This window comes from Scyliorhinus canicula, chromosome 10, assembly GCF_902713615.1.
Source record: "Scyliorhinus canicula chromosome 10, sScyCan1.1, whole genome shotgun sequence".
NCBI classification, from domain to species: domain Eukaryota; kingdom Metazoa; phylum Chordata; class Chondrichthyes; order Carcharhiniformes; family Scyliorhinidae; genus Scyliorhinus; species Scyliorhinus canicula.
The window spans coordinates 95,154,684-95,171,109 of record NC_052155.1 but is presented as its reverse complement, the minus strand read 5'-3'; the positions used below and the strand labels follow the sequence as shown (position 1 = coordinate 95,171,109).

General features: G+C 51.2%; 1 protein-coding gene across 1 annotated transcript in view; it reads right to left on the bottom strand.

Annotated features, from left to right (window-relative positions):
* Positions 1-16,426, bottom strand: part of LOC119972132 — a 660,627-nt gene that overhangs the window by 515,451 nt on the left and 128,750 nt on the right. The window contains exons 10-11 of the mRNA XM_038808465.1: positions 15,132-15,210; positions 13,258-13,336 (exon numbers count right to left, since the gene is read on the bottom strand). Of these exons, the coding sequence (XP_038664393.1) occupies positions 13,258-13,336; positions 15,132-15,210 (158 nt within the window). The remainder of the gene's footprint in view (positions 1-13,257; positions 13,337-15,131; positions 15,211-16,426) is intronic.

Genomic DNA, 16,426 nt, shown 5'->3' with positions numbered 1-16,426 from the left:
AAATTCCCCTTACCACCCCAACTCTGAGTTCCCTGTCTGTATCACTACTGATATAGATGCTTACCACATGATCTAAAATCCCCATACCTCCAATTGAAATATGGCCTGCAGACAGAAGACTCGATCTGTCATGATTGCAGTTGCAGAATCATGGGTTTTGATACTGTCGTGTTTAATTACAGTTTTGGTAATTGACTTTTTTAAATTAACCTGGTTAATGGATAAAAGTTTTATAATTGATATTATCTGGCCAGAAATTCACAGGTAAAACTGAAATTGATGGAAATCAAAAGGAGACCCCTCCAATGGCTCAAGTGATACCGGACGCAAAGGTGGATACTTGTGGTTGCTACAGGTCAGTCATTTACAGCCTGGCACATCACTACTGGATCCTCAGCCACGCTTCCTCAGTCCAGTCAACTTTGCCTACTTCACAACCTTCCCCCCTTGATAAGGACAGAATTTACTAAAGATTCTGCAGCCTTCAGCTCAATTCAGAACTCCACCAATAATAAAACATCTGTGCCAACCGCATGCAGGACTTGAATTACATTCAAATTTGGACCAAAAGTGCAAGGTAACATTTGTGCCACATAAGTGATAGACAATAGCCATCTTCCCCAGGGGTAGAGTTTTACATGGGTGGGCATAACCGGAGAATTCTTTGGAGTGCCTTACCACTGGCTTCCTGCACACCCTGATCTCTCCGTAATTTGACCTAGTTGGGTGAGGCCGATACCTGCCTGCCTACCCTTGCCTCAATTGAGGCAATTATAGACCACTTCAGGGTTGTTTCCCACCCAGCCTCAATTTTCACACTGGTGGGAAGAGGTGAGGGGATGGAGGGAGCCTGAAATTAACCCTGTTCAAGCTAGGGTCAGAAGTTGGGGGTGGGGCGGGCTCTCCAGCAGTAGACTGCTTTTATCACCAGGTGCCTCCCAAAAGATTTTGCTCCTGTGGGGGCTCCCTCCCACCAACCCCTCCCACCAAAACCTGCCCTCCCCCACCCACTGACACCCCAACCCCCCTCTGTCCACTGCACCAGGTCATACCTATCTACCCCATCATAAGACCCCCAAAACGTACCTCATCCTGGATTCCCAGCACTTAAAATTGGCAACTGCTTGCAGTCCCAGGCCTCTCCACTGCAGCTCCGAGCACTGCAGGGACTACAAAGCTGCTGGCCAGGCAGGTTGGTTACCTGAGGTTGGACTTCACCCAGTCTTCATCCTTTATTTGCAGAACTTTGATAATCATTAGACTTTTAATTCCATATTTTCACCATGAAAACTTTGCCGATTGTCGAAAAAACTCATCTGATTCACTAATGTCCTTTAGGGAAATAAATCTGCCATTTTTACCTGGTCTGGCTGACATGTGACTCCAGACCCACAGCAATGTAGTTGACTCTGAACTGCCGCCTCAAGGGCATTAAGGACTGGGCAATAAATGCTGGCCCAGCTTGTGACACCATTTGTCCCATGAATGAATTTTAAAAAAATACTCTGGCCAAGTCAGATGGTTAGAAATCCCAGAGTTGACCAAATGAGAGACATTGCAGAAGTTTTGTTGCCCACTGCATTGAATACTTAAAGGAGATTAAGGTACAAAATGTCTTTTATGACTTTGACTTGAGCAGATTCATTATTGGGAGATGGGAATCAAGTACACGGGAGGATGCTTTCGGAGAGATAGGCATTGAGCTGGGAAAAATAAAGGGCGCCATTCTCCAAAAATATTAATAAGTGTCATCTATGGTGGGAAAAGCTGTCTGGGTCAGCAAAGATTGCAATTCTCCCCCCACCCCCCTGACTTCACCACCCCCACTGCCAACACAGGGAACACCCGCAACTCTAGTCCTTTAATAACCTTTTAAAACTGTAAAGTGTGTATATGTGATGCACTATCAATTACGACGAGACGAGAGTAGAATGTAATCAAGGCTTTATTACACAGAGATCTGTGGCCTCCTACAGAAGCTGACAAAATGGCTGCTGTATGGAGAGCACACACATTTATACTCCGCCTACTGGGCGGAACCAGCAGGCAGGGATCTACCACCCTGCCTGGGTACAGGGGCCTTACCGTAAAACCCATATATACAATAGAATACAACAGTGGTGATGACCACATTCACCCCCTGTTAAAAATGAGCCCAGCGGGGGTGGTGGAAAACTCTATACATACAGATTGCTTTTAAAATTACAGAAGGTTACTAATTTAGACGATCCGGTGCCTTGATCTGTCATCGAGAGCGCCGCAGTGCTGGTGGCAACTCAGGCGTCGGCTTGGTCTTCGGTGACTCCAGGAGCGTGTCGAAATCTTCTTCATCCCCGGGTGGGAGCAAGGGGAGGACGGATTGTCCTGGAGCGGAGGCTGCGGTGGGGTGTGCCGGGGGAAGGGAGGGTGGTGTGTGGGGAACCAGCTGGTGCCAGATGCCTGAGGGAGACTGTGTGTTGGCGGCCGTCGGGGCACTGCGGGTTGGTGTGGAGTAGCTGTACACTCTCAACCAACGGGTTCGCCTTGTGGAGTCACACTTGTTTACGGAGGAATATGGGTCCTGGAGCTGCCAGCCACGTTGGGAGCGAAACCCCGGAGGTGGACTTCCTGGGGAAGGCAAAGAGATGTTCATGGGAGGTTTCGTTAGTCGCGGTGCACAGGAGCGACCAAATGGAGTGAAGTGCGCGGGGAGGACCTCCTGCCAGCGGGAAGCCGGGAGAATTCTGGACTGTAGGGCAAGCTGGACGGCCCTCCAGACCGTCCCATTCTCCCGCTCCACCTGCTCGTTTCCCCTGGGGTTGTAGCTGGTCGTCCTGCTCGAGGCAATGCCCCTGTTGAGCAAGTACTGGCGCAGCTCATCGCTCATAAATGAGGATCCCCGGTCGCTATGGACGTAGGCGGGGAAACCGAACAGAGCGAAGATGGTGTTGAGCGCTTTGATGACAGTGGCAGACGTCATATCGGGCATGTGATGGCAAAGGGGAATCGGGAATATTCGTCGACTACACTGAGAAAGTACGTGTTTCGGTCGGTGGAGGGGAGGGGGCCTTTGAAGTCCACGCTGAGACGTTCAAAGGTGTAGTACCTTCAATAACGATACAAAAGAGTAGAACGGTAAAAGAAGGCTTTAATAAGCAGAGAACTAGCCTGTTGCCGAGACTTGTGCTTACTGAATGCCACCTACAGGGCGACCCCTTATATATGACTCCCTGGTGGGTGGAGCCGGAGGCGGAGTCCCCCAGGGTTCCAAGCCCGGTCTTAAAGGGGCATCACCTACATGATGATAAGGGTACTGTAACCGTTCATCACAAAAGGGGCGGGAGGCCTTCACCAGGCGTGCACGGTCTGGCCGGAAGATGCGCGGTTTACACTCCGCGCCGACCTGGCAGTCTCTGGTGATAGCCCTGACTTCCTCGATGGAGTAGGGCAGATTGCGGGCCTCAATGAAGTGTCAAAAACGGGTGGCTCCTGGGTGACAGAGATTGCCGTGCAGGATCTGGAGTTGGTCCACATGTGCGCTGGCACATGTACCTCGGGACAGAGCGTTGGGGGGCTCGTTGAGCTTACCTGGGCGATACAAAATCTGGTAAGCGTAGGTGGAGAGCTCGATCCTCCACCTCAAGATTTTATCATTTTTGACCTTGCCCCGCTGTGTGTTCTTAAACATGAAGGCAACCGACCATTGGTCACTGAGGAGAGTGAATCTCCTGCCGGCCAGGTAATGCTTCCAATGTCGCACAGCTTCAACAATCGCTTGGGCCTCCTTTTTGACGGAGGAATGTCGAATTTCGGAGGCATGGAGAGTGCGGGAAAAGAATGCCATGGGCCTGCCTGCCTGGTTGAGGTTGGCGGCCAGAGTGATGTCTGATGCATCGTTCTCGACTTGGAAGGGAGCGTCTCGTCGACCGTGTGCATCGCGGCCTTGGCGATGTCGGCCTTGATACGGTTGGAGGCCTGATAAACCTCGGCCGTCAGTGGGAAAGCGGTGGATTGAATGAGTGGGCGGGCCTTGTCCGCATAGTTTGGGACCTACTGGCTGTAATACGAAAAGAACCCCAGGCAGCGTTTGAGGGCCTTGGGGCAGTGGCCGGGGGGGTTCCATGAGGGGCACATGCGATCGGGGTCGGGCCCTAGAACTCCGTTCTGAACCACATAGCCGAGGATGGCTAATCGGTTCGTGCTGAACACACACTTCTCCTTGTTGTAAGTTAGGTTGAGGAGAGTGGCGGTGTGGAGAAATTTGGAATGGTTAGCGTCGTTGTCCAGCTGGTTGTGGCCGCAGATGATGACGTTGTCCAGGTGCGGGAAAGTGGCCCGCAGTCCATACCGGTCAACCATTCGGTCCATTTCCCGTTGGAAGACCGAGACCCCATTAGTGACGCCGAATGGAACCCTAAGGAAATGGTAAAGGCGGCCGTCCGCTTCAAATGCAGTGTATGGGCGGTCCGCCTTACGGATGGGGAGCTGGTGGTAGGCAGATTTCAGGTACACTGTCGAGAAGACCCGGTACTGTGGTGAGCTAACCACTGTAGTTATGTGTACTGCAGTAGGGGGATGTATGCCTGTACCTGTAATACAGGTTCCTCCGGTCAGCCCCTGCCGGCTAGCTCCGCCCACAGGGAGCTTGTGTATAAATATGTATGAGAGCTGCTCAGACCCTCAGTCTACAGTTGCGGATGGAGGGACAACATCGTACAGCAATAAAGCCTCTATTTGTACTAGTGTCTCGGCTTTGAGTATAATTGTTAGCGCCACAATTTATTGCTGTACGATTTCCCAGTCACCATGGACATCAGAGTCAAGCCTGACCGTCTGCAGCTGGATCCACATTCGCCTCACGCCAGAAAAGACTTTGATCACTGGCTCGCAGTCTTAGAGGCCTACATCTCTTCAGCACACCCTCCCCCGACGGCGGCTCAGAAAAAGCAACTCCTGTACTCCAGACTTAGCTCCAGCGTCTTTCCGCTCATTCGAGATGCGACCGACTACACCGCAGCTATGGAACTGCTCAAGGAGAATTATGCACCATCGACGAACACCCTGTTTGCGAGGCATCAACTTTCTACTCGCGTCCAGCAGCCGGGTGAGTCGATTGAGGACTTCTGGAGGGCCCTTATACCTCTGGTACGAGACTGCGACTGCCGGGCCCTCACAGCCACGGAACATTCTGATTTACTCATGCGGGATGCCTTTGTTACAGGCATTGCATCGGACCCCATCCGGCAACGACTGCTGGAAGGGGTCGCCCCCGACCTCGCGGCCGCAAAGGCCCTGGCGCTCTCCATGATGGCCACCTCCCGTAGTGCGCACACTTACTCCGCTAGCCACTCGGCCCACCCATCCTACCCCTCGTGGACCCCGCAAACGGCTCCCCAGGCCCATCCGTCCCACCCCTCGTGGACCCCGCAAACGGCCCCCCCAGCAGCCGCCCCCGCGCACTATGCCTGCGCTGCCCGCCGCACCGCACCCCCTGGGGGTCCCCACTGTTACTTCTGCGGCCAACAGAAGCACCCTCGCCAACGCTGCCCGGCCCGCACAGCGACCTGCAAAGCTTGTGGAAAGAAAGGCCACTTTGCAGCGGTGTGTCAGTCCCGGACGGTCGCCGCTATCGCGCCGCCGGTCCCCACGCCTCAGCCGCTCCCTCAATGGGCCCCGCCGTCCGCTTCCCCTGACCCCACGTGCGATCAGTGGGCGCCGCCATCTTTTGCCGCCCCCGCCATGTGCGCCCCATGGGCGCCGCCATCTTCATCCACCACAGCCATGTGCGTTCCATGGGCGCCGCCATTTTGTTCCGACCCCATAACGTGCGCGCCATAGACGCCGCCATTTTACCCACAGGTACTGCGGATGCCGCCATCTCGTCTCCAGGGGCCGCCATCACGGGACACGGGTCGCTACCGCTCCTCGTCGGACTCATCTGACTCAACCGCCCACCAACCACTGCTCGCCTCCGTTACGCTCGACCAGTCCCGTCCTCGCAACCTGGCACCCTCTTCCACATCGGTGCTGGTCAACGGCCATGTGACCTCCTGCCTCATCGACTCCGGGAGCACCGAGAGCTTCGTCCACCCGGACACGGTAAGGCGCTATTCCCTTGCGATCCATCCCGCCGACCGGCAGATCTCCCTTGCCTCCGGTTCCCACTCTGTCCCGATCCGGGGTTTCTGCCTGGTTAAACTCACTGTACAGGGTGTGGAATTCGACCGTTTCCGTCTGTACATTCTCCCCGACCTCTGCACTTCACTCCTACTAGGCCTGGATTTCCAGTGCAATCTCCAGAGCTTCACCCTCAAATTCGGTGGACCCCTACCTCCCCTCACCGTTTGCGGCCTCGCGACCCTCAAGGTCGAGCCCCCCTCCCTCTTTGCCAATCTGACTGTGGATTGCAAGCCCGTCGCCACCAGGAGCAGACGGTACAGCACCCAGGACAAGGCCTTCATCAGGTCCGAAGTCCAGCGGCTGCTTCGGGAGGGTATCATCGAGGCCAGCAACAGCCCTTGGAGAGCCCAGGTGGTAGTGGTTAAGACCGGGGAGAAGCACAGGATGGTCGTGGACTACAGCCAGACCATCAACCGGTACACGCAGCTCGACGCGTACCCCCTCCCCCGCATTTCTGATATGGTCAATCAGATTGCACAGTACCGGGTCTTCTCTACTATTGACCTGAAATCCGCCTACCACCAGCTCCCCATCCGTAAATCGGACCGTCCCTACACTGCCTTTGAGGCGGACGGTCGTCTGTACCAATTTCTGAGGGTTCCCTTCGGCGTCACGAATGGGGTCTCGGTCTTTCAGCGAGAAATGGACCGAATGGTTGACCGGTACGGTTTGCAGGCCACCTTCCCGTACCTCGACAATGTCACCATCTGCGGCCATGACCAGCAGGACCATGATGCCAACCTTTATAAATTCCTCCACACCGCATCTCTCCTTAATCTCACGTACAACAAGGAGAAATGCGTGTTCCGCACAGACCGCTTAGCCATCCTTGGCTACGTAGTCCAAAACGGACTACTGGGGCCCGATCCCGACCGCATGCGCCCCCTCATGGAGCTCCCAATTACCCACTGCCCCAAGGCCCTCAAACGCTGCCTTGGGTTTTTCTCTTATTACGCCCAGTGGGTCCCGCAATACGCAGACAAGGCCCGGCCACTTATCCAGTCCACACATTTTCCCCTCTCGGCCGAGGCACAACAGGCCTTCGCCTGCATTCGACCTGACATAGCCAGGGCGGGGATGCACGCCGTAGACGAGACTCTGCCTTTCCAAGTAGAGAGCGACGCTTCAGATGTCGCCCTTGCCGCCACGCTGAATCAGGCCGGCAGACCCGTGGCATTCTTTTCACGCACCCTCCACGCCTCCGAAATTCGGCATTCCTCTGTCGAAAAGGAAGCCCAGGCAATCGTTGAAGCGGTGCGGCACTGGAGGCATTACCTGGCCGGCAGGAGATTCACTCTCCTCACTGACCAACGGTCGGTAGCCTTCATGTTCAACAACACGCAGCGGGGCAAGATCAAGAATGACAAAATCTTGCGGTGGAGAATCGAGCTCTCCACCTTTAACTACGAGATCTTGTATCGCCCCGGCAAGCTCAACGAGCCCCCAGACGCCCTCTCCCGAGGTACATGTGCCAGTGCACAAGTGAACCAGCTCCGTGCCTTGCACGACAGCCTTTGCCATCCAGGGGTCACCCGCTTGTACCATCTGATCAAAGCCCGCAATCTGCCCTACTCCGTCGAGGAAGTACGGACAGTCACCAGAGACTGCCAGATCTGTGCGGAGTGCAAGCCGCACTTCTACCGGCCAGATCGTGCGCGCCTGGTGAAAGCATCCTGCCCCTTTGAACGCCTCAGCGTGGACTTCAAAGGGCCCCTTCCCTCTACCGACCGCAACACCTACATCCTTCGTGTGGTCGATGAATTTTCTAGGTTCCCCTTTGCCATCCCATGCCCAGATATGACGTCTGCCACCGTCATCAAGGCCCTGGATTCCATTTTCGCTCTGTTCGGTTTCCCCGACTATATCCACAGTGACAGGGGATCCTCATTCATGAGCGATGAGCTGCGTCAGTTCCTGCTCAGCAGGGGTATCGCCTCCAGCAGGACGACCAGCTACAACCCCCGGGGAAACGGGCAGGTAGAGAGGGAGAACGGGACGGTATGGAGGGCCGTCCAGCTGGCCCTACGGTCCAGGAACCTCCCAGCCGCTCGCTGGCAGCAGGTCCTCCCTGACGTGCTCCATTCCATTCGGTCGCTACTGTGCACCGCAACCAACAGTACACCCCATGAACGTGTTTTTGCCTTCCCTAGGAAGTCCACATCCGGAGTGTCGCTCCCGACTTGGCTCACGACTCCGGGCCCAGTCCTTCTCCGTAGGCATGTACGGCACCACAAGGCGGAACCCCTGGTGGACAAAGTACGCCTTCTCCACGCCAACCCTCAGTATGCCTACGTGGAGTTCCCCGACGGCCGCCAGGACAAAGTCTCGCTCCGGGACCTGGCTCCCTCAGGTGCCGATCCCATGCCCACACCCCTTCCTGCGCCAACCCCAGCGCCCCCCTATTCGTCCCCATCAGGTCCATCCCTTATCCCCCTGCCCACCCTGGAGGACATGGAAGATTTCGGCTTGCTCTCGGAGTCATTCCGCCAGCAGCCAGCACCAACACCGCCAGCACCTGCACCATCGGGGCCATCACCGCCTGTGCCGACGTCACCACCACAGCTACGCCGATCACAGCGGAACGTCCGACCATCGATTCGGCTCAACCTGTAACCTGCTAACCGGATGGACTCTTGATTTTCCTTGTTGGACCCTCTTGTAAATAGCATCCTTTGTATTAGAGTTACATGTCACCCCCGCCGGACTCATTTTTTACAGGGGGTGAATGTGGTGAGATAACCACTGTAGTTATGTGTACTGCAGTAGGGGGATGTATGCCTGTACCTGTAATACAGGTTCCTCCGGTCAGCCCCTGCCGGCTAGCTCCGCCCACAGGGAGCTTGTGTATAAATATGTATGAGAGCTGCTCAGACCCTCAGTCTACAGTTGCGGATGGAGGGACAACATCGTACAGCAATAAAGCCTCTATTGTACTAGTCTCTCGGCTTTGAGTATAATTGTTAGCGCCACAGGTACTGTGCAATCTGATTGACCATATCAGATATGCGTGGAAGGGGGTACGCGTCGAGCTGCGTGTACCGGTTGATGGTCTGATTGTAGTCAACGACCATCCTGTTTTTCTCCCCGGTTTTCACCATCACCACTTGGGTTCTCCAGGGGCTGTTGCTGGCCTCGATGATACCTTCCCGCAGCAGCCGCTGGACCTCAGACCTGACGAAGGTCCTGTCCTGGGCGATGTACCGTCTGCTCCTAGTGGTGACGGGTTTGAAATCCGGCATTAGGTTTTCAAAAAGGGAAGGTGGGTCGACCTCAAGGGTCACAAGGCCGCAAACAGTAAGGGGTGGTAAGCGCCCGACAAATTTCAGGGTTAGGCTCTGGAGGTTGCACTGAAAGTCCAGGCCAAGTAGCAAGGCAGCGTAGAGATTGGGGAGGACGTAGAGCTGGAAGCCGCTGAACTCTACGCCCTGGAAGGTGAGGGTGGCGATGCAGTACCCCCGGATTGCCACGGAGTGGGATCTGGAGGCCAGGGAGATTCTCTGGTGAGCAGGGTGTACCGCGAGGGAGCAGCGCCACACCATATTGGGGTGGATGAAGCTCTCAGTGCTCCCGGAGTCAAGAAGGCAGGATATCTCATGCCCGTCGACCTTCACCTTGTTGAAGCAGTCGCGAGGTTGTGCGGTCGAGGCTGGTCAATCGTGACTGAGGCGAGACGCAGCGGGTCGTCGGCGGTTGCAGGCGATGAGCAGTTTGATGAGGTGCCCGACGGGCAGGGGTCCTGAGGCGGGTAAGATGGCGGCGCCCAAGGACCGCACATGTCCTGGGACAGGCAAGCTGCCGGCATCCATTGGTTCTGAGGCAGGCAAGATGGCGGTGCCCACGGGCCGCACGTGTTGTGGCTAGAGCAAGATGGCGGCACCCACAGGCTGCACGTGGTCTGAGAAGAGGAAAATGGCTGCGCCCACTGGCCGCACGTGGGATGTGCTGGGAGAATAGCGGCAATTGAGCGGGCCTGGCACACTGCAGCGAAATGTCCCTTCTTGCCACAGGCCTTGCAGAGCGCGCTCCACGCCGGGCAGCGCTGCCGGGGGTGTTTTGTCTGTCCACAGAAGTAGCATGTGGGTCGCCCGGGGTTGGTTGGCTGGGGGCGGTCGCTCATGGGGTCCATGATGGGGTGGCCAGCGGACGGGTCCACGATGCACATGGGGGGTGGGCTGTGCGGTCAGGGGCATAAGCCTGTACGTTGCATGAGGCAACTGTAAGCGTGAGCGCTAGTTTCTTGGTCGCATCGAGGTCAAGCGTGGCCCCTTCTAAGAGGTGCTGGCAGATGTAGTCAGACCCTATGCCCGTAACGAACGCGTCTCTCATCAGTAGGTTCGAATGTTCAGTGGCTGAAACGGCCTGGCAGTCACAGTCTCTCATCAGGGCGAGCAGGGCATGCCAGAAATCTGTCACATACTCACCAGGAAGTTGGTGCCCCGTGGACAGGAGATGCCTGGCATTCATCTTGTTGGTCCGCTGAGCGTAATTCTCGTTCAGTAGCGCCATGGCTTCTGCGTAGGTCGGCACGTCCTGGACGAGGGGAAAAACATTGGAGCTCAGCCGTGTGTACAGAATCTGAAGCTTCTGTGCTTCTGGATTTGGGTCTGGCGCAGACCCGATGTATGCTTCAAAGCAAGCTAGCCAATGTTCAAAGTCTTTTTTGGCATTGTCTACTTGAGGATGCAGCTTCAGGTGATCCGGCTTGATGCCGATGTCCATCTCTGAAAAATCTCTGTGTAATAAATTGATGCACTATCAATTACGACGAGACGAGAGTAGAATGTAATCGAGGCTTTATTACACAGAGATGTGTGGCCTCCTACAGAAGCTGACGGAATGGCTGCTGTGCGGAGAGCACACACATTTATACTCCGCCTACTGGGCGGAGCCAGCAGGCAGGGATCTACCCCCGCACCTGTAGTACAGGGGCCTTACTGTAAAACCCATATATGCAATATCATGCAACAGTGGTGACTACCACATTATACATCCGTCGGCTGAGAAAAGTGAATTTGGGAGCTTTTGAAACTCACCTAAGCATTCATAATGGCTTAAATGTCTTTGGGCTCAACAGCTCCAATGAAGCCTATTGAAACTGAAATAACAGTGGACAATTTTTTATAAGTTACGCCAAATGGCCTGTCAAACAAAGCAGTCCATGTCGTGGTGGCTAATTATTTTCTCTATCGTAAAGGCTGCAGACCTATTTTCAAATTTGAAGTACTGTGGACATTTAAATCACCTCTGATCATGACATTGGAGTTTTCAAGCACTGCTTTCTTCAGTTTTAATACATAAGGATGGATTTTACCGTCACCAGCCAGTGAATTTGAAGGCAGAGAGCTTGTAAAATCCAGTGTGTGGCCTACCCATCTCATTTCCACTCACCCGACATTTCCCTGACCTGTCTCAGATGGTCCACCCACACTTGGCCCAATTGAGTTATTTACATGGCCAATTAATGATCACATAAGGACCTAACCCCTCCTCCACTACTATTAGTACAGCAATGAGATGCCCACAGCCTGTGCGAAGCCTGGCAGCTTTGGCTTCAGGGCCAGTTGTTGGGCAAGGGTGGGTTATCCTTTGCAGATCCACTGTGCTCATAGGAGCTACCCTACCCAAGATCTTTCTTCCCCTATTGCCTTCCCTGACAGCTTCTCAAATGTGTCCTCTCATTCCTCTCACCTCCCTTACTGGACCTCCAGCCTGGATCCGACAATTCCTCGGACTTACCTTATGTGTCGGCTCCTCTTTGTCGGCACTGCCTTTAATCCTAGAAGTTGCTATCACTTTTGCCTGGTGCTGCTGGGACTGCCAAAGTGCCTGCTATCCGATTGGCTGCCAGATCTCTAAGGAGGGACTACCTCATGTGATAGGAGTGGAATTCTCAACTTACAGCAATTAACACAGTTCCAGCATTAATTTACTGAGGGGCAGCAGTCAGTAGGATGGGTGGGCTTACCACTAACCTTCCAGCTGGGCGGTTAGCGAACATAGTGTCATGTAAAATCCAGCCCATAATAGCACTTTTTCAGCACTCACATATTGCTGTCCAATGTAATGGTCAACTTATATTTGCAGGACGGAGCTCTATAATCAATCACTATCGTAAAAGCATATCAAACTTACATAACAGCATCTAACTATTGAAACTGAAAGAACAGATTTATTTTTTGCATTGGGGCTGGGGTTCATGAACCATGTCTACCTGTGAATAGCCCACCCCCATAATGGAGGTCACACGAGCAGGAGTGATGTGTGCGGGCTAGCTGATTCCCATCCTTATCCCATGCCAATGAAAATCATCAGAAATGCGAAAGGAGGTGGGAAACCCAGGCTCAGGTAGCCCCGATACTTTTCATAGAATTTACAGTGCAGAAGGAGGCCATTCGGCCCATCGAGTCTGCACCTGCTCTTGGAAAGAGCACCCTACCCAAGGTCAACACCTCCACCCTATCCCCATAACCCAGTAACCCCACCCAACACTCAGGGCAATTTTGGGCATTAAGGGCAATTTATCATGGCCAATCCACCTAACCTGCACATCTTTGGACTGTGGGAGGAAACCGGAGCACCCGGAGGAAACCCACGCACACACGAGGAGGGTATGCAGACTCCGCACAGACAGTGACCCAAGCCGGAATTGAACCTAGGACCCTGGAGCTGTGAAGCAATTGTGCTAAAGCAAAAGGCTCCCAAGTTGGCCGAACCTGGCAAGAATCCGGGTTCATGATTACCAATACAGCCCTAAATTTAGCAAAATGCATTGCGCAGGGTTGGTGTTGTGTTATAGTCCCATAACTGCTAGCAATCCAAAGTAATTTTATTTAGCATCTTTAACCGTAGAGAGAGTTTTTTTTTCTCATCAATCTGAGATGGATACAAATCTAAATTGCAAAAGTACTACAGTAAAGCCATGGCACCACCCAGTCCCCAAAGTGTTTCTGATCTAAAACATTGACTGTGTGATACAGTCACTTACTTTACAGTTAACAAATAAAATAATGCAGTTTTATGTTTTAATTTGTCCCTCATTAATGTTGTAAAATTTGATAACAAAAAACTATATTTGCTCATAGGGAAGTTAAATCAAACCTGTGGCAAGGAAAAATAAATCCTTTACTGTCTTTTTCTGTGTCTGTTACTGTAACCTTTTCCAGAAACCAGCCATTTCCTGTGGAATAAAAGGAAGCTGTAAGGCTGAGGGTTATAATTATAGCAGCGCACTACAGCACTCCATTTTGTGTTAGTGTTAAAATTTACAAAATAACATTGAACAAAAGCAGAAATGGTTGAAGAGTGATGCCTGGTAAAACATGAACCTTCACTGTATTTTGTTGCTAAGTGTAATTGACCTTATGCCTTATATATCAGAAATAATAGCGTCAGCATTGCTAAAACCAATCTCCGTTTTTAGTTCATACATAAACTCTGCCACTACATAAAGCAGCACCAATCACCAGCCATATATGCAAGATAAAAAAAAATCTAATCAACTGACTAAAAAGGGACAAATGGATCAACTCAGCTCTAACCATTCAGAGACCAATTTGTATCCATCCAATAATCTAATTCAAGAACTTCAATTTAATATTGAACATAAAGCAAACCTAGTTACTTTCATTAAATATTTCCTCTCGCTTTTCCCAATTTAAACAAAGTAGGAGGAGATTAAATATTGATATTAGGTACCTTTTCACCAACAGCAAGTAGGAAACAACCATTCAATATACCATAATGTTATTTAAAGGATGATGCCAGGACAAAGAGGGCACAGCTATCTGGGAAGTTATTTTCTCCAGAAAAGACTCTGAGAGGGGATCTGATAGATGTCTTCAAAGTCATGAAGAGGTTTGAAGGAATGGTCGTGGAGCAGACGTTTTCACTTATGAAGGAGTGCAGAATTTGTGGTCATAAGTATAAGATAGTCACCAATAAATAAGGGATTCAAAATAAACTTATTAGAGAGCACTAACAATGGGGAATTTGCTGGCAAATGGAATGATTGAGGTGAATAGCATGGATGTGTTTAAAAAGGAAGCTCGATAAGTAAGGGGAGGAAAGAATAGGCGGGTACGTGAATAGGATGAAATTAAATAAGGCTGGACAACACTAGTGTACAGCATCAGCACCGGCCCTTTGAAGCCTCTTTCTATGCTGTTAAATTCCAATATATAGCTCCGTTGTTCTCAAGGGGTTAATGTTCCTATTCTTTTGGTATCCCTCACCCTTGTGATGCACCTTGATGGAACAGTACAAGAGGATAAATTGCAATAGAGAGATCCATCGAAAGGTAAATGATATGAGAAAAAAACCCTCTAAAAAGGTCTTGCAAATTGAAAATTAATTGTGGTAATGAGCATAACTGTTCCTATTGAAATCTTCAGAACAGTTTGATGTAACTGAGTTTCTTGCTAGGTCACTTCAAACTGTATTTAAGACGACCACATTAATGTGGAATTAGAGTCTTAACAATGCCAGGCTGGGTTCAGACAGTGGGATACTATCCCGACCAAGAATCAATAACCCTTGCAGGGTTTTCCAATAACTTTACGGCCACTTCTATGAAGAACATTTTTTTCTTTAGATTGTTTTAAACAGAACTTAAATTCCCAAACTACCCTGAGGGCATTAGTGCTCTTGCTGTCTGGATTATGAGTCCAGGCTTCAGTATTACCAGTCCACCAATACAACCAATGCACTATGAGTTACTCCTTACCTGTAAGTTATATTATTACCTGCCCTTTTTCCTACAAATAAATTATACTACATTTATCATTAATTACTTTATCCCACAACATTATGATTAAAAAAAAATGAAATGCTTCTCTGCTTTGAAGGTCAAATCTTGTAAGAACACCAGCCATCGTTCTGACCTCTCTGGGAAACAGCACTGGGGAAAAATACATCTGATAGAAATCCAGAGGTGTGTCGAAGTTAAAAAATAAAAACCAAGGAAAATTTCTGACCTGCACCAAGGCCATCATGGCCAATCACAAGCTTTTGTAAGTTGCCAAGGTGTACAGCTTTCAATGAGAAGATATCAGTCTGCAACAAATTATATGAAAATGTTATTTACACCCTCATAAGAAAAGTAAAAAATATTGATCATCTATCATTTAACATTTTAAAAGCAACACAAGCATACAAAACAACAACATAATTCTCTATTTTAATAAGTATTAATATGGGCTGGATTTTATCCTCCCATGCCATCAGGTTTGATGTGGAGATGCCGGCGTTGGACTGGGGTGAGCACAGTAAGAAGTCTTACAACACCAGGTTAAAGTCCAACAGGTTTGTTTCAAACACGAACTTTCGGAGCGCAGCTCCTTCCTCAGGTGAATGGCGAGGTTTGAAGGTGGGGTCATGTAAAATCCAGATGTCCCTCCGTTCATAACCTGTCTGAAACTTTAGGGGGTGTATTGGAAATTTCAGGTGATCTGTACAACCTTGGGCCTACTGAGGCTCTTAAGGGGCCAATTAACAATCACTTAAGGGCCTTGTTCCACCTACATGCACAATTTACCAGGCCATGAACGAAACCCAGAAGCTTTAGCTACATGAGCTCCTGCGGGCAAGGGTGTGGAGGGAACCTCTTTTGTGGATCTTCTGGGCCCATTGAAGGGACCCATTGTGCTCTCTCCCCCACCAGTTATTTTCCTCTTTAACCCTGCCCCCAGCCTTTTCAATCCGCCCCACCCCACACACTCTGCTGAGACCGACAACCCTAGACTTACCTGGGCTCCTTGGTGTGGTGGGACGGCTTACGGTCCCAGCAGTGGTCACCCCTCCCTGCTGCTGCGGGGGCTACAGTTTAGCTCAGTTCTTGAAGGCATGACTTCCTCCCAAGATTGGGGCGGGAATCTCATCTTAAAGTAATTAATGTTGCTCCCATCATTAAATTTCTGAGGAACGGTGATATTGCAGTCAGGCATGAACAGCGGCACCTGGCAGAATCAACTAACTTCACCCTGATTTTTTTTTAAATTGTCACAACATATGAATGCAAAATCAAGTATTTAAAGGAACATATATGTTCAATACAGCAATGTATGTCTGGTAATTCATTGCTTTCTTGTCACCTAAACATACTTCTCTCAGTATGTAAAGGTAGGACATTTTTATCTTCTTTGTTTGGTGCAGGATACCTCAGATTCCACCCCCCCCCCCTCTCCCCCTCCCCCCCCCTTCTCCCCTCCCCTCATTCCAAGACTCTCCAGCAGCTTTTTTTAACATAGAATTTACAGTGCAGAAGGAGGCC